The 25,076-nt window shown below is 37.9% G+C and overlaps 2 protein-coding genes across 2 annotated transcripts; one reads left to right on the top strand and one right to left on the bottom strand.

Annotated features, from left to right (window-relative positions):
• Nucleotides 1-1,878: 1,878 nt before the first annotated feature.
• ttc23 (tetratricopeptide repeat domain 23) lies at nucleotides 1,879-16,787 on the top strand. Its single transcript, XM_081372385.1, has 11 exons — nucleotides 1,879-2,123; nucleotides 2,422-2,593; nucleotides 3,134-3,257; nucleotides 3,422-3,563; nucleotides 3,770-3,895; nucleotides 8,842-9,013; nucleotides 9,925-10,030; nucleotides 11,252-11,379; nucleotides 11,886-12,035; nucleotides 15,356-15,438; nucleotides 15,613-16,787. Exons 1-11 carry the CDS (start codon nucleotides 2,050-2,052, stop codon nucleotides 15,722-15,724), a joined length of 1,389 nt encoding a protein of 462 aa, XP_081228511.1. The 5' UTR covers nucleotides 1,879-2,049; the 3' UTR covers nucleotides 15,725-16,787.
• synm (synemin, intermediate filament protein) lies at nucleotides 16,023-24,872 on the bottom strand. Its single transcript, XM_081372384.1, has 4 exons — nucleotides 23,895-24,872; nucleotides 22,067-22,191; nucleotides 20,345-20,415; nucleotides 16,023-20,174 (listed from the first exon to the last, which is right to left on the bottom strand). Exons 1-4 carry the CDS (start codon nucleotides 24,690-24,692, stop codon nucleotides 17,959-17,961), a joined length of 3,210 nt encoding a protein of 1,069 aa, XP_081228510.1. The 5' UTR covers nucleotides 24,693-24,872; the 3' UTR covers nucleotides 16,023-17,958.
• Nucleotides 24,873-25,076: the final 204 nt, after the last annotated feature.

Raw genomic sequence — 25,076 nt, forward strand, 5'->3', positions numbered from 1 at the left:
GAGAGTGATCTTTAACGAACCGAATAGAGCTCGTCACACCTCTCCTCATCAATTTGCACTGGCTGCCAATAGCCGCTTGCATCAAATTCAAGGCACTGATGTTTGAACAACCACTGGCACTGCATCCCTTTACCTAAACTCACTACTTCACACTTATGTGCTCTCCAGAAGCTTGCGTTCTGCAAGTGTACGGCCCCTGTGGGGCCAGACACAAAATCACTTTCACGGACCTTTACCTTGATTGTTCCCTGCTGGTAGAATGACCTGCCAAACTGAACCCGAGCAGTCTTTAGCCATTTTCAAGAAACAGCTATACTGTATGTTTCTATCAATATTACATATTGTTGCTTTTTTGTTGGTTCCAATGCTTCTATTGGTCTCCTTATTTGTGAGTCACTTTGGACAAAAGTATCTGCTAAATGATTACATGTAAATGTAAACCATCACAGAAAACGTTCTGCGTTTTTACATTTTCAAAAACATAATTCTGTAAGCTGTTTTCTTCATGGGGACCAAAAAAAACAAGGGCACGGATTTCTGATTATTCATGTGACTGAAAGGAGAAGAACTATTTGGAATGTAATTTATGTAGTTCATAGTTGTCTCAGTGAAAACCAGTAGGGGTCATTCCATCTTTTTTTGTGATTTTTTTGTAATGTTAAATTTATATCTGGCTAGGGCCAAATGGTTCTGACATACCTCCTTCTAGCCCCTGCTTTCCCTCTTTCTCTTTACTAAATTACACTAAATTGAGGGGAAAATTGCATATTACTTTGCATGTAACACTTTAAGCCCATTAAGCAAAGGCAACTGATTTGATCTTTAATGTTAGGCTGGCTTTCATTATAATACCTTAGATATATGCTCACTGTCCTTGAATAAAAAATTAATTGGTATCAAACCCTCAAGACTGAATGCTACTCACCGAAAGTAATTTGATTCCTGGTGTTATTGCTTTCGTAAGTATGAAAAGCTGTCTATAATGCAATGCATTCTGTCAGCTACTCACAACATAATGTGGTTTTATGATCATAATGAGAGTATGTTTATCTAAATAGATAACCATTTACAGTAGATACACTCTGCAATGTCTGAGGCCTTTATTGTGGGGAAAACAATCCCATTAAAAATCAATTTAATAATTTATTTAACCTGTAATTAAATCTGCAAAATAAAATCTGCTGCAGACACATTTAAATGCACAATTTCTCTTTATTCTCATCATAGAAAAAAAATGGGTACCTGGTCAGGATGCATTATCCCTCACAAGTTGTGGCGCCCCCTCAGTTGATAACTTTCTATAAAAATATTGACTATAAGACTAAGTTATTGACAAAAAGTGCTATAAATGCATGAGAAATATTATTCTACAATATAAACAGATATTTAAGATCGCTGAATTAGAATAACATCGGGCAGTGGGAAATCACTGATTGCCACAATTCCCATTTTCATGGTAAAAAAAAAAGACCTCTCGAATTGGTCTCTAATCTCACTTTAGGATTATGGGTAGTGTTTTTCATCAGAAAGCATTTTTAAGCAGTTAGTTCAATTACATTAAAATCCTATGGATTCTATTCTATTCTATTCTATTCTATTCTATTCTATTCTATTCTATTCTATTCTATTCTATTCTATTCTATTCTATTCTATTCTATGCTATCAGAAATTACAAACACGTTTTCTTACATGCCCATGTGCATTGCTCAAGTTGGTAAAAAATTAAGAATTTTACTGCCACAAAAGTATAAAGTAGGTTTTTATTTTGTGGCAAAGTTTGATTCAAAAATACTGAAATTGTAAGAACATACTGAATGGGTCGATTTGAAGAGATTGAGAGTCACATGACTCACCCATGTGTATGAGTCAACCAATCACAGCGTTTGTTTGGGTTTTCGTGATAGTCGTTACTCGGTTGCACAGCTCTGCGTTTAGTGTATTTGAAAAGACCATTGCAGTCTTTTAAAAACTGATGTCAAATGAACTGATTATTAATCAAATGTCTGCTTATAAAATAACATCTGAGTTTTATTTGCCTTCTCCATTCAAATGAGCCTGGCACCGCACAGCGGATCGTTTCGCGCACCACAGCAGAGATGTCCTGTGACTGCGCTGGATGAATCGTATGTAGCCATTTTCCTGCCGCTGTTAAAGAGATAGTTCACCCAAAAAGCAATAATATGTCATAGTTTACTTACCTTAATGTTGTTTAAAACCTAAAACAAAAGAAATTGTTAGACAGAATGTCAGAGAGAGACCAAAGAGAGAGACCAACAGTCTCAGTGACCATTCACTTCCAGTGCATCTCTTTGACATTCACCCAAAGAGGGATGTTTATCAAAACCTAGTAAACTGCCTACCTGCACAGAAGTAGCCAGTTAATTATATTTAGAGACACAACCAAACTCTAAACTTTTACAGATTCACCAGCTTCAACATGAGCAGCAGTTGCAGTTCAGGAGAATCCTTAAAGGATGCAGATTCAACAATAATCTTGCAGAAAGAAGATGTGAAGAATTACAGTAAGATGAATCCTGCAGAGAAACTATCACTTTGTGAGAGACGAGCTCAGTCCTTGGCTGATAGTGAAGAGGTACACATGGAATAATCTTATATTCCGAAATACATATCTCACACTCTAATGTTTTGTCCTACTGATTTATGTAACCCATCAGTGCCCCAACATTTCAGTATGATCTAAAATCATTACATAAAGCAGGGGTTTTCAAACTTTTAGATGCCATGGGCCCCCATATATGACCATTATCTTGCGAGGGACATATTGTATTTTAAATTTTTTATTACTTATTAATATAATTTGTTTCATTTTAATCTAGTATTTGTTACTTATTTTATTAATTTATATCAAATATGCATTTTATATTTATTTTAATATCCTTTTATTTATTTTAAAAAATGTTACACTGTTTTCCTCTAAATATATCCACAGACCCCCTAGCACTTTCTTTTGGTCCCCTGGGGGCCCCGGACCCCAGTTTGAAAACCCCTGTCATATAGCACACCAGGCATAATCTTAATCTCCAGTACATCAACAATTACTGATCATTGTATTAATTAATTTATTTTTATAATTTCTCTAGTTTAATGTTTTATGCTTGTCTGAACTTTGCAGCATGACCTCTGTATCCAGGAGCTTGTGCGTTGCCTTGCACTGGCCAGACTGGTTTATGGAAATGAGCATTTTGTAGTGGCCCAAGCCCAGTCAAGACTGGCTAAAGCCTATTTGCAATACAAAGGTAAAATTGCTCATTATTTAATGCATTTAAAAAGATAGAAGAAAGAATAACATACAACGAAAAATAAACCCTGCATTGACTGTGAATCATGCAAATTGATTTCTTAGGCAGCCATTTATAATACGTTAACCATCTCCTAACATTTATGACCTCCTGTTTCCCAGGCTGGGCACATCAGGCACAAGAACATGCGTCCCAAGCACTTGAAGTACTCAGTTCCAGCCAGCAGGAGGAGAGAGTGAGCTGCCTCAACTGCTTCCTTACCATACATCAGACTCTTGGAAGCGCTGCTCTAGTGCTTGGAAAATATCCTTGTTTACAAAAATCTAATGCCGTCGTATATATAGTGCATCTTAACTGTTCAAATCTTATATATTTGTGTGTGTGATATTATTAAACTCTTTTTTAAGTAGAATTTTTTTTATAATTCATCATACAGACCTTGCTTTAAATAATGTACTGATGGTAGTAATATGTTAATTCACCACTGATGAGTTCTTAACTATGTGAACCGTAGCAGAGGCTGAGTCAAGCTTTCAGAAGGCAGAGATAATCACGGGAGACATTGTAGCACAAGAAGCCATGGGAAAGGAGGACAGAGTGGACACTGAGTATGAAATATTTACAAATTTAGCAAGGTATGGGTCCATTTTAATCTTAATTGTTGTAATGGCTGACTGTAATGACATAGCTGGACCATTCCTGCCCCTTTTTAGAGAAGTGCTGAGGTCTTTACCTTCCTTTTAAATATAACTCTGCATAAATCATAAAGTCTAGGACTAGGAGAAGAGAGCTTCATTTTGTAATTATTACCCTTAGAAACAATTCAATCAATTTCACAGTCTTTTTATGGCATAATAAACACATGAAATTGTATACAGGCCTGAAATATGACATGGCAGCCGAGTCCGCATTGATAGTCGCACAAAGCACTATGGTGAATCACATGCTGTGGACTATTTATTTCTCTTGACTTCTGCAGTTTCAAATATCAGGTTCAGATTTAAATCCATGTTTTTCCTGGCGTCACTTCAAGTTGACATTGGTGCACTTAAGTAACTAAGAGAACACTTTCATAAATGCATCAGAATTTGTTGTCATGCTGCATTTATTTAGAAATTGTTCTCTTTAAGGGCTTTATCTCTTCTGCACTTCATTAGGACCTCAAGCTAATATCAACAGTATAAAGTGTATTTTTCACCACAAGGTGGTGCTCCTCATCCACAACAGAATCGAAGCTTATGATGAATTTTACGTTGGTCACTGCTTGTGAAGGACAAATAGAAACAGAATGATGTTTTTATCTTTTATTATCATATCTTTGAGTGCCTGTGAAGCTCACACATTTAATATGAATGTCTCTGGGTTGGCCACATTCACAGCAGAGTAGAAAAGCATCTGTAAACATTGATCTTGAGAGTTAACTACATGAAAATCTGCAATGCAAAACCCAACGTCACTTACATCAGTTTATTAACCATACATAAAGCAAAGGATTTACTATGCAGAAATTCAGATAATAATTTAAATTATTTTTATTTGGGAATTCAAAGATCTTTTGTTTCTCAGGGGGAATAGTTCCCACAGGAGGACTTGATTAACTTGTTCAATAGCTTGTATTGATCCCAGTGTTTATTATGGCTGGTCTCACCAAGCTTGACTGTGACAATGAACGACTGTGGTTTGTCTGCCAGCTGTGTTTATGTTGTGAGTGCAGAGCGGCAGTATCTCCCTAGGCCATCTCAGGTTTTATTACTGCTGCTCTTTGTTACGTAAGGGCATATGTGTGAGAGAAGTTAAACTGCTATGTAGTAAAGCTCATTTATTATGTATTTATAATATGATGTCAGGATTTCTTTGTTTTACTACCCTTAGCAGGTTGTGTTTTCATCAGTTTGTCAGCTGGTTTCATGGTCCCGCAAGAATGTGCATATGCGAATTGTGATGAAAGCTTTCTAATTCTTCTGCCTTTGACTATAAAGCTAGTGTTGACATATTTGAAATGAGCGAGCCTGCGCTATCAACACATACCACCACAAAACCCTGAAACAATGACACACGCTTACAGCTTTTTAATCCGGATGGAGGCAAAGAGCGAACGGACATCAGAGTCAGCATATCTGACATGAATCTCTGCACATATTTACATCAGCCCTTGTTCGAGACTTGCTGGGATTTTTGGCCTTGAGAGAACTCAAAAGTGAAGTGTGTTCCTCCTATGTCTTTTCACACTCTAACCCTGTGAACAAAGAAAAGCTTAAAATGTTAAGTGTGTCATTTTTGTCAATGTAAAATCATCCATCCACTTAACATCCACTTGATGGCTGATAGAAAACCTGCGTCCTAAAGAAAAAAAGACCATATTAAAGGGACAGTTCACCCTGTATTCATTTTTTCTTCTGCAGTTAAAGGGTAATTCTCACCAAAATGCAACCTAGGGTCTTTTTGTTAATCTACCCAAGGCAAACTTTCGTTTAAAAGCATAATTAGAATGGAAATGCCACTTTTAAGTTTGACCGTATTTTCGTTTTCAGTCAAATTGCCTTTTGAATGGGAGTGCATGGGGCACTTCTATGATAGCATCAAAAATCGCTATTTTTAAAACACTAAGAAGGCTCGACACAACATGAAACTTTGCTCAAAGTATCACCAGGGGCTCTACACATGAACTCGAGCATTGAGAACATTGTTTGTGTACACAGAGTTTACTAAAAAGAAAGATTTTGAACAACTCACTGTAGGTGTGTCCGCTGGCATTTTCACAGTCAAAAATGGTCAATCTACATGTATATCAAACACATCCCTTTAAACCACTGCTCTGTTTTCTTTGGTTATCTTGTAAATTAAAGATAGGGTAGGCAATTTCAGAGAGGTTAGCAATAGCAAGCTAGCTTTAAAGTCATAAGATCCCACCCCCTCCCTTCAGAGCCACGCCTCCTCCAAAACACACGAACGTGCTCAGCCAAAGCAGATTCTGCAAAACGTCGCAAATGGACGGCGTTAAATCACCTCAAAGCACGTAACATTACAATAATAATGAACGTAAATAACTTACAGTGCTCTGACATGTCTGCTGCAGATTCATTTCAGCATTGACCAGCTCCGAGTAGAATGTCATGGGTTGCCATCTCTTAATTACAGTAGTTATGGCGTGAATGCAGCATAAGCTCGTTGTTTTGGTTCAGGAGGAACTGTAAAAGGCGTCTGCTGTTTGTTCGAGGCACTCTGTCACTGTCTACAACTCTGCATAGCCTCATGGAACACGCTGACGGCGTGTGATGTCTGCGTGAAGGTATGCAAATACAGGTTGACAGGCAGGTAGGACACCCTATTATTACATTCGGACCGAATGCAATGATTGGACGAACGCTTTTTGGTCCCTAGACTTCCACAGAATATAAATGTGCATTTTTAAAATATTTTTTAAACCAGTTCTATTACAAAAAGTTTTTATGAATAACTTTGCCTACCCTACTGTTAAGCTGAGTTAAACTTGGAGTGCTGTTATAAAGTAATCAGTGTTTCTTTTGTTTTTAAAGGCAACGATGTCTTTTCTGTTGCTTTGTGTTTGTTTTCTCCCATTTTTTCTGGCACTACTCTCCATCAAGCCTGAATTCTTTCAAACACAGTCTACGTCAATATTGGTCTGTTAACAATTACTAAGCAGAAGGCTTGGGGGACTACTTGGCAGTTCATGTAAAAATCCCTAATTGCATTACGCCCCTGCACAACGGACATTAAATCAGATTTCTCCTCGCAGATTATATCTCTCCTCCCACAGAGGATGCCCGAGAGGATGGCTGGTATTACGCTGGCACTGCGTGGCATAATACAGGACGTGTTTAGGTTTGTGTCCCCAGGCAGCGCTGCAGTAGAGTTGGCACATTCACGCTGCATGTCCCACTGCCCCTAAAAGGAGGCCCATAGTCTGGAATTTCTGATGCAGCCCTGAAAAGTTGCCAGGGTGCTCCAGCGTACACACAGACTACTATGAGAAAACCTTGGTGGAGTCGTGCTCTAAATCTTGCCCTTGAGCGTTTTTCACTGATTGCAGTAAATCCAATTGGACATTCCGATTAAGAGCTTTGACTCCTAAAATATAAACCTTATTTAAGATAAGACATGTTTACAGCTCCATCATCATCAAATTACGCAGATATGGGTGAATACTGACAGATTATGTGTAATGTCAACCATCTCCATCACCAAATTCCGCTTGCTAATTTAGAGTGGCATCATGGGATATCAACTTATCAATTATAACCTATGTTTGTGATGCAACTTCATTTTTTTACTAGCCTTGTATTGATGGGACAAGGATGCTGCATGAGCAGGCCATTCCCTCTGAGAGGGGGAAATTGAGTTAGTGATCCATTAGAGTGGATGACTCTGGAAAGGCTCAAGGCTTTTAACAAGATGGATTGGTGAAATATGGGATCTCCCTGTGGTGATGTATGTCTCCATATAGCCCAGTACTACACACCTGCCCACATCAGAGAGAAGCATCATGGTAGTTATGTACAGTGAGAGCCAAGAGATCCAAATTAAAATCTGGGATTTTTATTTTTTTACATTTAACCCTTAACCATAACTTTTAGTATTTTTAAATTAGCATCTATTTTTAAAATATAGATAAGTTACAAAGTAACAAAGACTTTTAAAAAAAGATATCCATTTAAAATAAATGCTGTTATTTCAGCTTTCTATCAGTCAGAGCATCCTGGGGGGAAAAATATCACGGATTCCACAAAAATTTTAAGCAGCACAACTGTTTTCAACATTGATAGTATTAAGAAATGTTTCTTGAGCACAAAATCTAATTAAAATGATTTCTAAAGGATCATGTGACACTGAAGACTGGAGTAATGATACTGAAAATTCAGCTTTGTCATCACAGGAATACATTTCATTTTAAAACATATTCAATTAGAAAACAGTTATTTTAAGTTACAACAATATTTCACAATATTACTGTTTTTTACTGTATTTTTGGTCAAATAAATGCAGCCTTGGTGAGCATAAGAGATTTCTTTCAAAGACATTACAAATCTTTGTCATTAAAAATCAGTTTAGCAACTTAAACAATACTTTTTATAGAACTGTCTTCTGTACTTCATTTCTACACAGATAGCTGACAACAGTGAGTCAGTTTTCTGTGCATTGCTCAGGAGTGAGACCGAATGCCTTCAGGCTGATATTGAGAGTGGAGAATCAGACCTAATAAAGACATGAGCTCTTGTGTATTGAGTTCAGCACTGCAGGGCATGTTTGGATTTGCTGCACTCCACATCTTAATAAAAGAAACGGACGCTCTTTAAAGGTTCAGAGCTAGTACCACCGTCCTTTGCAATACACAGCAGTTCTTCCTGTTTTTAACCAGTTTGCATTGAACAGGACTCCCTTTTCTCGACCTTCTTCCTTTCATTGTTCTGGCATTTTTGCCCATGACTGGCATTACAGACGAGCCATTCTTATTATGATGGCATGCACAACTAAGGTCAACAGTGTGTTGTATGTGACGTTGTGGATTGATTTCATGATAAATGACATCTTTGTGTCTGTGTGCATGTGGTGTGTTGTATAGGGTGTACCAGCGGCAGGGAAGGCCTGAGAAGGCCCTCAGTCAATGTGAAAGAGCCTTGGAGCTGCTTCGGGAAGGAGCTCAGCTCGGTCGGATCTGCTTTGTTTACAGAAACATGGCAGCCATTGAACAGGCACAGGGACATCTGGATAGAGCCATTGAGCATCTCCTACAGGTAAATTCCTGAGATTCCAACTCATATTAAAGCAGAGGAGAGGTGCAGTGCTGTCAAACCCATTTTTGGTGTTTGGTGTATTAAATACATGCTCCATAATCACCTTTATCCTGCTTTAATCACCAATATTGAGGTAAAAAAAGAAAGAAAGCATATGTAGTTTACTACTAACCAGAGACATTTAGATTATGTATATATGAAAGTAATACTTTTATTCAGCAAGGATGAATTTAATTGGTCAAAAGTGGCAGTAAAGACATAAAAAACATCTTATGTAGTTTTCAACATTGAAAATAATAAGAAAGGTTTCTTGAGCAGCAAACCAGCACATTAGAATGATTTCTGAAGGATCATGTGACACTGAAGACTGGAGTAAGGATGCTGAAAATTCAGCTTTTGACATCATAGGAATACATTACATTTTAAAATATATTAAAATAGAAGGTTTATTTAAAATTGAGCATATGACTTCTTCTACCCAAACTGAACAATAGTGTATAACATGAGTAATTAGGAAATATTAATCAAGTGACAGTATTGACAAGAGCTGACTGGATAACTCCACCTGAAACCGAGCATTAATGCAAAGTTAGAACGAAAAAAAAAAAGACTAAACAAAAGTCTGCACTACTTTATGCAATTGCAACATATAAATATAGAATATTATGAATATTTCAGGAATTTTATTTTATTATTATTTTCCTCAAATCATCGCATGGGATCAGATCGCATCCTCCACAAGCTATATTTGGACCATGGGTTATGTTTTTGACATCCTCTGATGGTTTTTAAAACTGGACCACAGAATTATTAAAGCCTGAAATGATTAATGTTTCCTATGCTTCAGGGTAGGTCTGATATGTGATATATCTGTATTCAAATCTCTGTATCTCTCTCTCCCTCTTCTGCAGGCTCATTCCATTGCTCTTAGTCAGAGTCCTGGGGGTCTGGAAGGGGCCCAGATCGCTCACAGCTTGGCTCTGGCGTACTCTTCCACTTCAGAGCCTCATCACAACAGTAACAGAATGCACTCACAATAGTCTTTCTGAACTGGGTTTAATTAGGCCCTGGGCATCACAGAAGTTATGAGATGTGTTATGAAGTCAATAGTATTGTAGAAATTTAATTAAATATGAAATGTGATCAAAAATCATTCTGTCCTTTAGATCAGTGCTTCTGAAACCCCCCTACCACTGAACATTTTGGTTGCTCCTCATCAGACACCCAATTCAAGGCCTTGTCCACACTAATAAGTTTGTTTTTTCTTCGTTTTGGCCTTCCGTCCACACTGAGACGGCGTTTTAGTTTACTTTTTTGGGGATAAATATGAAAACACAGTTTTCGCATTGTTGTCATGTTGTGGACTGTGAAAATGGAGGTATCTGAAATCAAAGACACGTTTAGTCATGTGACGCATATTCTACCAATAATATCTATGGTTATACCGGCATTTTTGTGCCTTTCATAGTGTTGCTAAAGATAAATGTTCCTTTGTCAAACCTTCATATTACATTCCTGCAAAGATTACAGAAAATTAACTCTAAAAATTGCTGTCCTGCAAGCAAAACATGATGACAAGTGCATTTAGAGACCATACGATTTTGAGTGCAACCTGGACGCAACTATGATTGGTGAGATATTTTGCTAATAAATAGATCACGCCAGATGTGAGAACTTTTATGTCGGCTCTCTCGGTATCATCTTGTGAGCTTTTATTATGATTTATGTATGCGCAGTGAGGAGATTTAAGCATTTTCAGATGTTTCGGTGTGGATGAGCAACATTTGGAAGATGATTGAAAACTGGGAAGCGTTTTGCAGCTAAAATGCTGTTTTCAAATGTATCCAGATTATTGTAGACGTAGCCCAAGTATTGCAGTCTTTACCAATGAGCTGAATTGAACCAGGTGTGTTAGATTAGGGAGACATACAAAATGTGCAGTGGTGGGGTTGTCCCCAGGACATGTTTGAGAAACACTGCTTTAGATAACTTAGATCTGATGCAACGTTTGGAGTTTGTCGTTGAAGTGAATCGCGTTGGATCACACTGTATCTAAGTGTTTAGCAGCCTGTACATAAGCGTAGCTTTGTTGTAGCTGCCCTGCATAACAAGTACAGCAGTAAAGACTTGAAGGTGACCCTCAGCTAATCAACTGAAAAATATGACTGTGCTGGAGTAGCTCTTCAAGGGGAAGTGGGGGAAGTGTAATTATGTGCATCTCTTTTCCCATTTCAATAGATTCAGCTGCACACTTTTTTGAGGAGTGTATAAGTGCATATAGAAGTGCATTAGGCCCACAGGACACACTCACCCTTTCTGCCCAAGATGACTTCAGTCATTTCCTCCTACTCACGGGACAACAGGAGGTCAGCTTCAAATACTTTTGGATATGGTGTATATTACGGAAAAGATATGGAGCTTTATATTTGAACTATATATATCATTTAAAAGGTCAAGTCAAATGTATTTGTGTAGCACTTTTTACAATAAACTGTTTCAAAGCAGCTTTACACAAAATCTTGTTAATGTTTATAATACATTAATCTCTTAATGCTTTATAGTAGCATTTAGCAGATTAGAGCTGGGTGATAATATAATTACTGTGTACATTTTGCGAAGAAATTAAAAAAGTGGGATTTTCTGTATAGTATTTATCACAATATACTATATATAGCATTTAGTTTAGTTATAGTATAAATAACAAATACTGAAAAAAGTCCCTTTTTTTAGTAAGCAGCACAACTGTTTTCAACATTGATGATAATTCATCAGTATTCAAAATTTTGGAAATATTTATGGTGGTTAAGTTGGGGTTAACTCTTATACCGAAAGACTACTTTGTAAGGAGTGTTTGTGCGTTTTTGTTTTTCAGAGCTGCGCTGAGATCCAAAGAGAGTCTCTGTCCCTTAAGAAGAGCACGTTTGGTGAACTGAGTGCAGAAGTGGCAGAAGCGCTGCAGCTGATTGGTGGAGTGGAGATGGCACGGGGTCAGATGAGACACGCCTACCGGACACTCAAGAAGGTGAATCGAATCTAATACATGATCACTATGTTGTAGGTGATGGCTGTTAGCTGTTAATGGATATTTACTCGTACCTTATTCATAAATATCCGTGTGTAACATATCACATTCAGTATCTAGTAAAACAGTTCACCATCACAGGTATACTAAAGTCAGCACAAAACTCTCTATTTTCTAAATGCATGTTTTGGATCTTAATGTGAATAATTAATTTATGCATGTTCAAACATTTCCCTGGTGATGTATGCCACACTCTTCCAATCATTTATCCTGCCACTTTCTTATAATCGACTGACGACTGCAAACTCGCATTCACATTTGCTTTTATACAGTTAACAACTGATGGATAAAACAGTATAAAACACATTTTTTTTACACCCAAATTTTTTTTTTTTTCAGTACAGCACAAAATAAAAGAAAAAATCTGTTTCTACTTCCATTACATCGTGACATTAAGGCTGCATCTAAAATCGCATACTTCCCTACTATATAGTATGCGAAAAACATTATGTGACAAAAGTAGTATGTCTGAATTCACAGTACTGTTAACTGACACTGGTAGGTCACATGATAAGGGCAACATGATGAATGTAATATATCCAGATACATTCATACTATATAGAATATACTTATTAAAAATAAGTACCTACTCAAGAGAGTATGCGATTTCGGACGCACCCAATATATACAATCATTTTGCTGAATTTGATGCTACATCTACATGGAATTCTGATGGTATAAAATAGTTTATCAAATAAAGTTTGTTCAATATATTTCACCAAGATTCTTCCATGCAAAGAGTCTGTGCAACTGCAGTTAGCATAAAAAGAGATCTGAACAGCTTCTGTCCTCAGAGCTATGCTCTAATCTTGGAGGGATTTCAATGATTTAAATGATAGACGCCTTTCCTGATATGGAACTTTCCAAAAAATAGTCCTTCTAGGTAAGTAGACATTTTCTTGGCCATTGATACATTGCTGAGTGCTGTTAAAAGGAGACCTTCATGAGACCTTCCACTAGAAGAAAAATAGTATTCTAAAATAGTCTTAACTCAAATTCTAAAATTAATTTTATTACATGTATACAATGAACAGTATGTTTATTATGGTAACTTTATTTAGGTAATAAAGCAAGTTACCAAAGTTAACATTTGTTTTGGTAGCTCTAGCTTTATTTAAAGCTTGATTATTTTTAGATGGGTTATTCTTGGTGTCTTGGGCAGCTCACTTGATGTCCTCCTCCAGGAGTCTACCACACCCCTGTTTGTGACGTTATTCATTCTCTTTTGTGCTTTCGCTCTTAACATTTGATGCCGTAAGAAGATGCTACCACATTATCCTTGTCTCCTAGTATGTCCTAAATATGGCTTTTATTTTTATTCGGTCACACTGAAACCCCCTCTTGAGATAATTTGGTGACTGTTGATCTTTGGAAACCTGTCCCCACTCGTCTGTAAGCGAGCACTGTTGCTATGTTGCTTTGTTGTTGTATTGAAGGGCTCCATTTCTGGGGTTGTGAATCAGTGGTCCCACGCTCAGCGTTTCCTCAGGATACTAACCTTTCCCCGTTACCTCTGACAGATACGAGCAGCTCATATCATGTTCTTTCTCCTGTAATCATGACAGCTGCTGCACCAGAGCAACACACTCTTACTTTAGACTTTGGCCTAAAGCCAGGGTTTTGTGGTTAAAACAGAAACAGGGATTTAAATAAGCAAAAATAAAGTTAGATCATATACACAGTACAGTATATTATGTTTTATGCAGTCTTTAGATGAATATCCAGTCCTTTTTTGAGAGCCTTTTCTAAAGACACACACACACACACACACACACACACACACACACTCACACACACACACACACACACACACACACACACACACACACACACACACACACTTTTGAGAGTCACTGCAACTGTTTTCCCATTGAAGTGGGCCCCATGACATCACTTTTGCCTGTGGAAAGTGATGAAAACATGGACTGAGACTTTTCAATCATGGAGGAAACTTTGAACAGTACTTTCCTTTGTCTTTTTATGGAAAGACTGCTGTCATGTCGAGTGTTTTTCATCCTAACCGTTGCTGTTGTTTTGAAGAAGTGAATGAGAGTGGGTTTATTTGAGGAAATGAAGTGGCTTGGCCAGGTATCCTATAATATCTGTGCCAAAGGCACTCCTCCTCTCTACTATGTCTGTGAGATCAGAGTCAAGCCGTTCACTACCCTTTGAGCTCCACAAAGCAGAGCACTAAATCTTACTTTCTTAGGTTTGAATTTTAGCTGTAACAAATACAAACGTTTTTGATATTTTAGTTTCACATTCACTGACAGTTATGACTGTATTGAAGCTCAGCTAGCCATTTATTTTTCACCAGGCCTTTCCATCCTTTATGAAAATGGGGATAACAATCATCACTTTTAAAAGAATGAACATTAATTCTTTATTAGAACTGTTCAGTAGTCTGTGTAGCAACTGTACTATGTATAAATATATATTTATATTCGGTCACAATGATTTGGGTTGTTTATGAATGATGTGTCATCAATATCATCAACTTAAAAGTACAAATATTCCATGCAACCTCATACGAATAAAAAAAGATGCATAATTATATTATAATAATTATTATATAAAAACTACAGATAAAAAGTTTGGTAATTTTTTTTTAATGCTTTTTCTTATGCTCACCAAGGCTGCATTTATTTGATAGGAATACGGTAAAAATGTATAATGTTGTTAAATATGATTACAATTTAAAATGTGTTTTCTTTTTTAAATATATTTTAAAATGTAATTTATTCCTGTGATGGAAAAGCTGCCATTACTCCAGTCTTCTCTCTCACATGATCCTTCAGAAATCATTCTAATATTCTGATTTGGTTCTCAGTTATTATCAGTTATTGTTGGCACTCAATTATATATGATAATGGTTCTTATTATTATCAATGTTGAAAAGTTGTTTTTGCTGCAATTGAAAATATATTAAAATAGAAAACGGCACTTTTAAATTGTAATATTTCACAATATTACTTTTTATTACTTTATTATTTTAATATTACTTTAATAATATAACTTAAAGCCTTGGTGAGCATAAGAGATTTCTTTCAAAAACTTTTAAAACTTTTGAGTAGTAGTCTTTAATATATATATATATATATATATATATATATATATATATATAAATTAAATATATGCATATGCATTATGTTGTATTTATATTAAAAATATACATGCATTTTGTAGTTTTAGATGGAGTATAGCTTGTCACCAATGTTCTCAAATGTTTTGCTAACCACCTATATCTGTCTCTCTTTCAGTGTCTGGATATTCAAAGTATGCTGTATGGTCCTCAGCACAAGAAAACCAAAGCCACACAAAGAACCGTGGACATGCTGTCTCAGTGAGTTCCTACTCAATCATGTGTTACACATTCACTCTATAGCAGGAAGTCACAGTGCACTCTAAAAATGTGCTTTCAGTGCAGTATGCGGACATTTCACCTGAATGTAGTGTGTTGCTGAAAGTGAATATCATTAATAGATGAGGCATTTAATGCTTTGTGGTCTTTTTCTAGGTCACCAGAGGTCAATGAGAGACGCAAGGAAAGTCGTCTTGAAACAAGGCCTCCATTCTGTGCAGTGGTATCAGCTGCATCTGAGGTGACATCTAGTATGTCTAACTCATAACAGCAATGACCAGCAGGGCTGTTTGTGGCATGGACTGTCAGGGATGTTTGACCTCATCCTATTTCACCAAGAGAAATCTGTGGATTGGAAAAAGCAAGGCAGTGTTTCTAGACCAGCACACAAGCTCTATTGTGTCTTTAGAGTGCTTGGCAAGGTGACTACCTCTGCACTTCAAAAAATGAGAACTGTCCAGTAGTGATCTAATACACCGTCACACTCTCTGACTGGTGAGCGGCAGGCCTCTCTGCAAAGAGTTTTAATTCTTATACTGAGAATTGAGCTGAAATCACAACATGAACTCTGTAAGGGTTTGTTTATTGTGTTTGCATGTAAACCAATGTTCAGACAGTGAGCAGACTAGTCTTTTTAAGAGTAAAACAGCACACAAAACACCCATTTTGTGGATTTTCATTTTGCAAAAATACATCCCCAAACCAATCTTTGCTAAGGCAGTAAATCATGTATAGCAAACTGTAAATCTGTAGATGGACAAAATGAGGTTTCACAGTGATGGTTGAGTCCTAAAACCCTAGTATGCATAGATTCAAATAAACATCGGCAGGTTCTGAAACACCATCTTAAGGGATGCAGATATACTTGGAAATGGTTAATAATGATCCTTAATAACTTATAATGTATCTGTTAACACCGTGTTTCCCAACCTTTTTTCTGTTGTGTAGCACCACAGCCTAATGAGTAAGACTCAAATCCTTCAACACAAACCAGAAATGGGGTTCTTTCATCTTGTATTATACTGGATATTATTTAAGTCACTTAAATGTGAAAAATCATATTGCAAGTGACTCTTATATTCTGCTTTGTGTGATAAAAACAAATGCAAAAACTCACACACATTAAATGACATTAAGCACCATTTGCACCCAGTGTAATAAAGTTAAATCAAATTTATTCAAACTTGTTTAAGAACCCCTGGGATCACTGTGTTAACATATATGATATTGAGGATCTCATTTCTAGATCTATGATAGTTTATGATAATTCTGACATAAAAAGCTACTTGAAATTGAAATGGTAAATCATTAAATAAAGTTGAAATGATGTTACTCTTTTTTTACTCCCAACATTGTTAACAGGCACAGGACTGTCACCATTGCAGCATTTGGTGACATTAACATTAATATGCTGATATCTGTTAAAAGATAAATAGAAAAAATAGAGGAAAACACACATGCTTACACTTGAAATCTTCAGACACTCTTTTACCTTAAAGTGTCAATGGAATCCTAAAAATAGACAGTCATTTAGTGGAGCTGAATCCTCATATTACGTAATAGGTTGTGACACAGACTTATTAGCACCGAATAGCTATTCTGGAAGCACTTACACACTTCTGTGTAAGCTGCCTTGCACTTATTTTTAATGTGAGATTTCTACAAGGATCTACAATCCTCCCTCTCTCACAGTCTCTGTACACAGTACTAGAGCAATGAAAAATGTGTTGTCCTGGAAGAGCAGGATTGATAGATTAGTCCTTGCTGGTCTAATGTCATTTAAGGATTAAGAGATCTCTGGATCTCTTACAGGAAGGGCAGTCTAGTGCTTCTCACCTTCAGAACCAGACGGTGGCCAATGTAGACCACACTCTATAAACCAAAAATATCCAAATTTGTGAATGAAGATATTTGTGATATTGTGATTAAAGTTTTGAATAACTCACAAATATATGGCCAATTAAAGCCTGCACTAATCTAGAATTTCTGCATACTTTTGTAAATATCTCCATCAGACCAATCTCTATTTAACATATTTCACAAAAAGGTTTTAAAACATGCCAAACTTATTTTTGCAATTCTATGGAAACTAGAAGCACAAGACGGTACAATAACAAAGTGTGTGTTTTTAGTCAGCAATGTATTTTTTAAACTATTTAAAAATGAAATGGAAAGAAAATACTGTTTTTCACTTTTGCTGTGCTTAGTTAAAGCTCTACTATATAGTGAAAATGAAATAAAATGTTCTGGTAGTTAATAATACATACAAAGCAGATCATTAAAGTGATTAGCTTTAGCTTTGTTAATACTTTCGCTATGTCAGTTACAGCACTGTTCAAAAACTGGGATCAGTAACATTTTTAGAGTATAACAGCCATGATGGACCATGAATTTTTAATTCTGGCTTACAACACCTGATTTTTTGGTTCATTTCATAATGAATTATTTGATTGACATGATATGTTGAGCTATAATGTGTCATTTAGATGTTATTTCATGATATCACTCGTCTTTGGGGCTTTCAAGATAAACAGTTGCGATTCTTTTCTCATGACAGACCTTCAAGTGGGGGTCAATCATCTGGGTCTGTGAGTACTCAGTGGCGCTGCCGCTTCTTTGTACTTTAACGGCTCCTCCGCTTGTTGATGCAGAGGAGCCGTTGTTCACGTCCATCTGAAAAGTGAAGGATTTCTCACTAGGGCCCAGCTTGATGTGTTTTTCCGTCTTGCCGACCTCATCGGTTGAGCTCCATTGTTGGATCTCTTCGTTGCCGGTCATCCATGGCATTCCCTCCACTTGAAACTCCTCTTGGGAAACGCTCATGGTGTATCCTGCATCAGCTCCACCACCGAGGGCCTGCTGGAGCGTTGGGTGGGATGAGCTCAGCGCTGCCATTATCTGCTCTTCAGACGGATCATCTCCTCCTCCTCCCAGCAGCCCAGACTCCTCCAACGTCTGGGACACATTAAGCTCAGCCACAATGGTCATGGTTCCGCTGTCTGTAACTTGTTCAACTTTTTTGATGTCAACAGAGACATTTTCTGGAGTCTCTCTACCTTTTGTGAAAAATGCAAGTTCTTCCTTGAGGGCTCCAGATACAGTATCTTGGATTTGCTCTAATGCTCCTCTGAGCTGCTGTTCGGGGTCTAGAGACTCCTCCTTCAGGATCCCTACTATGGACTGTTGCAGGGTGGGAGAGACGTGCACCTCCTCTTCGATTATGCAGTCTTCGATGTTGTCTCTCAAAAACGAGTGGTCACCATATTCGGGTGAATCTCTGTACCTCTGACCTTCAGCAGTTGGCTGTTTGAGGTCATCTTCCTGGTAATATCGTTCATCAGACAGATCGTCCATAACTCCATAACGGCTGTAAGACATAAACCTTCCACCCTCCTCAAACTCAGACATATTGTCTTCAGGAGTGGAGACAAAGTATTCTTGTGACTCTTGGACGTGCGAGAAGTATGGCATGTTTTCATCTCTGGTAACTTCCTGAACCTGCACAGAGCCACTGTTTCCATAATGAGAGGCTTCAGCAGAACCACTGTCAAAGGGTTTCATGGTCTTAGGGTCACTCTCTAGCTCCTCTATTTGGAAGAACATCGATGAGGGACTGATGATTGGTTGTTTAGACTTTATCCCCACAGTCTCCTCTATATCAATTTCACTCTCCTCATCACTCTGAGACTCCACAGGTTCCTCGATTATCTCCACATTCACTGACCTATTTCCCAAACTCTCACCTTGCAGGCCAAGACTCAGCAGGTTCTCGATCATGGTTCCAGTTGGGGTTCCTTTGATGTTCTCCAGGGTGACTTTCTTGACTCCCCTGTTAAGAAGGTCCTCCAGGGCAGAATCTTCAGACATATCCAGCTCCTCCTCAACTTTAGATTGTAAGACAATCTGAGTCTTGGTGGATCCATCCTCTTGCTCTGTTTTCTCCACATGATATGTGAATTTTGAGTCAGGGGACCTTGAGCTGACCCTAGTATCTAAACCAGCTGGTTTCATGACCTGCTGAATTATTTCCTCCGTAGAAATTGCATCTAGTACTTTTTCCTCACCTACAAACACCTTATGCCCCACATTTTCAGACACTCTCACATCTTTAGCTATTGATTCTTTCACATCCCCTATTTCTTCTTTATTTGTTGCCTTGGGTTTTTCTTTATCTTGTTTGGCATCCATTCTCTTTTCTTTCGGTTCAACATCTTTTTGTTTGCTCTCTTCAGTGGTGTTCTTGGTAAAACTCGCAAGGGGTGATATCACATTCGCTGGCTTTGGTTTCTCTATTTTTGAGGCTGTAGAGCTTGATATACTTTCGATTCTATAGGGGGGATGATCAAGTGAGCCCTTTGAAGAGTGCTGTGAAACCTCCTTTCTCATACTTCTCTGATCGGTTTCCTCTCTCTTTATCTCAACAGAAGAGACTCCAGGTTTCAGGGTACTGGAAGCAGCTGCCTGCGCTGCTTTGGTGAATGAAATCATGTCCCTTCTTGAAACAGGACTTTGCTGGGCACGATTTGATACACTGATGGGCACGATCCTTGAGGGTTCGTGAGAATGAAACTGACTTGATGTAGATGAGGTTCTCACGCTGGAAATAGGCTCCATATATTTAACATCATATCCTGTGAAGGCTTTTTTCCTTGTATCTGGCCGACTTGCCGAATTGATGGACACTCTTGGAGTGTAAGGATGGGATGGCATTTTTATATCTACAGTAGACAGATAACAGATAAAAATGACATTTTACTTTCTAACATCTGTCTTAGTATGCTTTGTTGGAATACTGAATAATTAGAATAATAGTAAACCAAACGTTAGTGGTGGCAAAAATCATATAGCTTTAAATCATTATTTCAAGCTAAATGACACAAGCAAATACCTATTTTTCTTTCTCTTGAATGCTGGTTAGACCACATTTGAGCATGTCTTCCTTCTTCTTCCAAGAGTGCCCTGATAAACATGACAATGTCAAAGATACAGGCAAACAGGCATATTTAAGGTCAATCGAATTACTTCATGTATCATACAGTATCATGAACAACCTAGGCACTTCTTTTTCACCTCTTTGGAGAATGCTGACTACCTCCATGTTCTGCCATGACCATGCAAAAGCTCAAACAACACTGAGGGCAACCAGAAAACCTACCAAGCCCATGTCCTAAGCAGAAATACAGTTAAGGTCACTAAAAACAATCTTTATCTCCACCATTGTGTTTAATTAGTTAAACTGGTCCTTGAGCAGCTTTGAACCTACCTTGACAATGCTTTTACATGAAAAATGTGTTGGAGAACCAAAGCGAAGCAGACTGTGGAGCTACAGACAGTAAACGTATGAAAGTCCCCTGTGATTCCTTTGAAAGACTGCACTAAAAATAACTGCCACAATGCACCCTGTCTGTTTTCATTATGGCTTACGATGTGGAGCAGTTTGAAACAGACAAATGGAACTTCTACATTATCATGTCTCAATAGTATCCAAAACATTGCAACTATACATATCGACATTTTCAGATAAGAGACCAACCAAACATTTGATTAAGGATGTATAAAGGTTGTACATACAGTTTCAAGTACATGCAATGGCAGATCTTCTACACCAATTATGAAGTAGGGGACATAACGGGGGAAAAAATCTCTAAACTTTATTTTTAATATACTTTTATGTAGCTTTATTTAATAACTCTAGATGCTAATCTTCCATGTGCATTAGCTAATGCATCAGACAGCTTTACAACAGAATGAAAACCATAAATCAGCTTCAGTGTTTGTTCAACATACACGGATTAGGTCATAAATACAGGAGTTATCCAGTCTAACAAGAAAAGAGAGGAGGGACTGTAAGCAGACGTGCCAAATGGGCGGGCATTAGTTGCTCTGTTGCAGCAGTGGCTAAAAATACATCTACATGGCTCATGTTAGGGGTGGTTGCTATGTCAAACTTCTCTACTCAAATCTCAAAACAGAAAACAGTCAAATGTTTATATTCACATTACTGCATGGAGAACGTTTTAGATACCCATACTTTTAAAATCGCAGAATAAGAGGCCATTCACCCAGAATGGTAAAAAAAATTCATGTATGAGATGCTGCAAAATATGCAAACATGCTGGTCATGTAGCATGTTTAGATGGAAAATTCTAAAAAAGCAGCACAGTGGAATTAGAGATGGATCAGTGCAAAAACACGTTTTGTCTGATCTGCCCCTAACAATGAAATCTGAACTTAAGACATTTTAATAGCTTTCAAGGACTCCTGCACTGGTCCTGTGAGATGTCTTGTAAGCCAAAGTCCATGAAGCACAAGTAATTTTGGTATTAATATTTCATGTCACCAAGAGAATGTAGGAGGAGACTCGTTTTAAGGGCAAAGAAACGGGTCATTCATCCCTTGTGCTTGAGTTAGCATCAGACCATAGACAGTACTTAAAAAATTCATGAGCTTGAGAATATTGTTAAAACTGAATGCATGAAATCCAAGTCCTAGCAGAAGACCTCTGGGATATCATTTACCATGAATTATCAGAAAAAGAGAAGCTGAATGTGCTCGTTTAAGTGAATGTGGAATGTGAAAGGGAGCATTTAATTGATTTTGTATGCTCTACCTGTATGCTGCCACTTCCAAAGCTAGACCCATCTTGACCTGTAAGAGATCCTGATGGTCCTTCAGCTTCTCTGAGATGGTGTTGGACAACATTCTGCGCTCATACTCCAGTTCCTCAATGATAGCCTGTATGACAAGAAGATAGATAGTTAGCCTGTTTGCTCTTTTACACACACACAGTACATATAAATATAGTGCATATTGCAACAATACACTGAATAGTATAGTGTTTAAACTATAAACCTATTTTTATCTCATCTCTCTCTTTCAAAAGAGAGTCCACTTGCATCTTATTGATCCAAAGTATATTTTTGGGGCTACTGTTTGTGTGATGCACCTGCTCTTCCAACATCACCCCCTGCTGAAACCTCATTATTTATTTAAAGAGACAGGGGTTTTTAATGATTAAAGGGTTCTCTACTTTATGTTGGTCCAAGTCACAAGACAATACTTTTTTAAATCAATGTAATTCACAGATCAAATTCCTAATATAGCCTAATACATTCATTGGTTGCTACGAGCCTTTAAATTTCCCCCACTCCAGTGGCTCCAAACTCTCCATCAAGTATTTTTGGTCTCAAGTGGTGACATAAATGTTAGATTGTAAGACAACATGTTCCTAGATCAACATCCTTGTTGATGCTGCAACAACATTCCAATCGACCAATCAGATCTGAGGAATAGGTTTATAGTTAGTGTCAGGTTTAGGCTTACAACAAGAGTTAAAGGGCTTCTACACCATTCTCATTCACCTATCATTTCCCTTTGATTTTAGGGATAAGTTATGGGTAGGGTTAGATTTGGGGGCACAGATGGGGTTAGTTTTTGGACAGGGATATTGTTCCAGGGTCAACAAAAGGTGTTGATACATGTCTTACATGGCAAAATCACAACGACCCATCATTAGTCTGTTTGATGAGTGCATCTGTGGTTTTGGAATCGGAGCATTTGGCACTCAATAGGCTAGTCAAACCAACTGCAGTAATATGTTAAGACTGACATCCTCCATTCAATTTAGCCCAGTGACACAACACTTTACTGATGTTTGCACTTTGCTTCAGTAACTGCTCATTTGTCATTCTCCCTGGAGAGAGGCAATAATGGGATGAGGCTTTAATGCTCTTTTTTTTAGGCACACTGATCTAGAGATGATAAACATGGATATTGGCAGTGCCTAAGCACTTCTCACTTGAGCTCCAAAAGGGCCCATTGAAAAAACAGGTGTTGGATAATGTTCATCTGCTTGGTCTCCACTATATGTGTTTTGTAATATTTTACTTTACTCTTGGAAGAACTAAAAAGCACCGATAAACTTATATTTCTCATAAATTTAATAGAACTATTTATAAATAGTTAAATACTAACCATAACCTAACCCAAAAATGTAAATATTAAAAAAAAATAAACTGACAAACTTCTAAACATACAGGAAATGTTGAACGTCAACATTTTTTGATATAACTGCACTTTATATATTTAAGTAAATGTAAGAAATATATTTTAATCAGTAACTTTTTGTTCGATCATTTTTCCTCTATTGTGGGCCATTCTAAGGGAGGGGATTACAGACGTGTGTTTAAAACGCCACTGGGTTATTCTTTATCAAATATATCCTATAGATGGGATAACATGTGATTTGTACTTCTAATTAAAAAATGTACCAAAGTAATGGTACACTATGTGTAGCTGCTCTAGAATGTGCCATGATGCTGCTGTCACTAGTAGTGCGCACAGTGGGTGTGGCGCTGTTGGACATCCTTACGCAATCCCTGTTTTCATCTGTAGTGATTTTATTAATAAAGGGCCTTGTGTTTTGCTTTGACACCCACCTGATACTGACTGATTTCATCTCTGAAATGTTCTTGCATGTTCTCGAGCTGCTCCTCAAGGTTCAGCTGCACTTGTGTTTGTTTCTCAATCTCGTCACGCAGCCTCTTGAACTGTGAAGCACATTCCCTCTTTTCCCTCTGAATGTCCTCCAGCCTCGCGTGGTCTGCTTTGATAGACTCTTCGATTTCCTCTACCCTCAGGCGGTACATGTCTAAAGTCCCCTGCCAGCTTTCAGTGAAGTTGGCCGCATACTCCTGCACCTCTTCCATCGTTACTGCTGGAGGTGCGTGATGCGTTTGAGTCACAACGCGCACCGTTCGGGAGTGCGCCTGGTTCCTCAGCTGGCCGATTTCCTTTCTGTGGGCATCTTCCAAAAACTTATATTCGTTTTCAAGCTCAACAAGGCGATCTTCCAAAGCACGGTTGGTCTGAAGAGTGTGATGGAGCTGCCTCTCGCAGCCTTTAAGCTCAGTGCCGATGCCTTTGCCCACCGAAGCTTCATCTGAACGCATCGCTTGAAGCATCTGGAGTTCATTGCGCAGCTTCTGTCGTTCCATCTCTGCTCTGCATTTCTCGAAAGATAAACGCTCCACGAGTCTCCTCATTTCCCGTAGCTCGGACATGTGTTTGCTTTCCCATTCTCCAGACCTGTTTTGTCTGATTGAATTTATTTCGCTTATCAAGCCGATATTTTCTTGTTCCAACTGTTTTGAGCGCATTAGGTACTGGCCGAGTCTTTGGTTGAGCTCTTGCAATTGGAGCTTCTCGCTTTCAAACGGCTCCCTCATTCGGAACATTTTTTCTTTGTAATTGTGTAAATTCGGGTTACTCTTAAATTTTTCAAGTTAGAAGTTAATCAACTATTTCGTTGTCATCTGTGTTCTGCGTCGATGAGAAGCGCTGGGCGGAGGCAGAGTCGAACAAGTGCGGAGGATTTGAGCTGATCCCATGTCCCGTTAGTGAGTCCTACTATGATCACGGTTTAGCTCATGAATATTAATTACGCAAAGCTACGTTCGCCCAGTAGGGTTCAGTGATTTGCCGTTGGCAAGTATGCGCGAAACCGTTGAATATTAATTAGGTTATGTGACTGGACCATAGGATTGGACGCTTGCTTAACAACGTCAGCCCGCTCTAATTAATATTCATGACCCATTCCTTCACCATGGTAGGTTGTACAA

The sequence above is a fragment of the Scardinius erythrophthalmus genome (genome assembly GCF_964197995.2).
Source record: "Scardinius erythrophthalmus genome assembly, chromosome: 8".
In the NCBI taxonomy this organism is placed as follows: domain Eukaryota; kingdom Metazoa; phylum Chordata; class Actinopteri; order Cypriniformes; family Leuciscidae; genus Scardinius; species Scardinius erythrophthalmus.

Bases quoted from the DNA above. Each gene is read 5' to 3' on its own strand.
- synm (XM_081372384.1), bottom strand. From the start codon at position 24,692: ATGTTCCGAATGAGGGAGCCGTTTGAAAGCGAGAAGCTCCAATTGCAA. The intron at 22,192-23,894 runs GTGGGTGTCAAA...CTTGTCATACAG, and splicing joins ATGAAATCAGTCAGTATCAG to GCTATCATTGAGGAACTGGA. The intron at 20,416-22,066 runs GTAGAGCATACA...CATGTTTATCAG, and splicing joins TTGGAAGTGGCAGCATACAG to GGCACTCTTGGAAGAAGAAG.
- ttc23 (XM_081372385.1), top strand. From the start codon at position 2,050: ATGAGCCTGGCACCGCACAGCGGATCGTTTCGCGCACCACAGCAGAGA. The intron at 3,258-3,421 runs GTAAAATTGCTC...CCTGTTTCCCAG, and splicing joins AGCCTATTTGCAATACAAAG to GCTGGGCACATCAGGCACAA. The intron at 3,564-3,769 runs ATATCCTTGTTT...AACTATGTGAAC, and splicing joins GCTGCTCTAGTGCTTGGAAA to CGTAGCAGAGGCTGAGTCAA.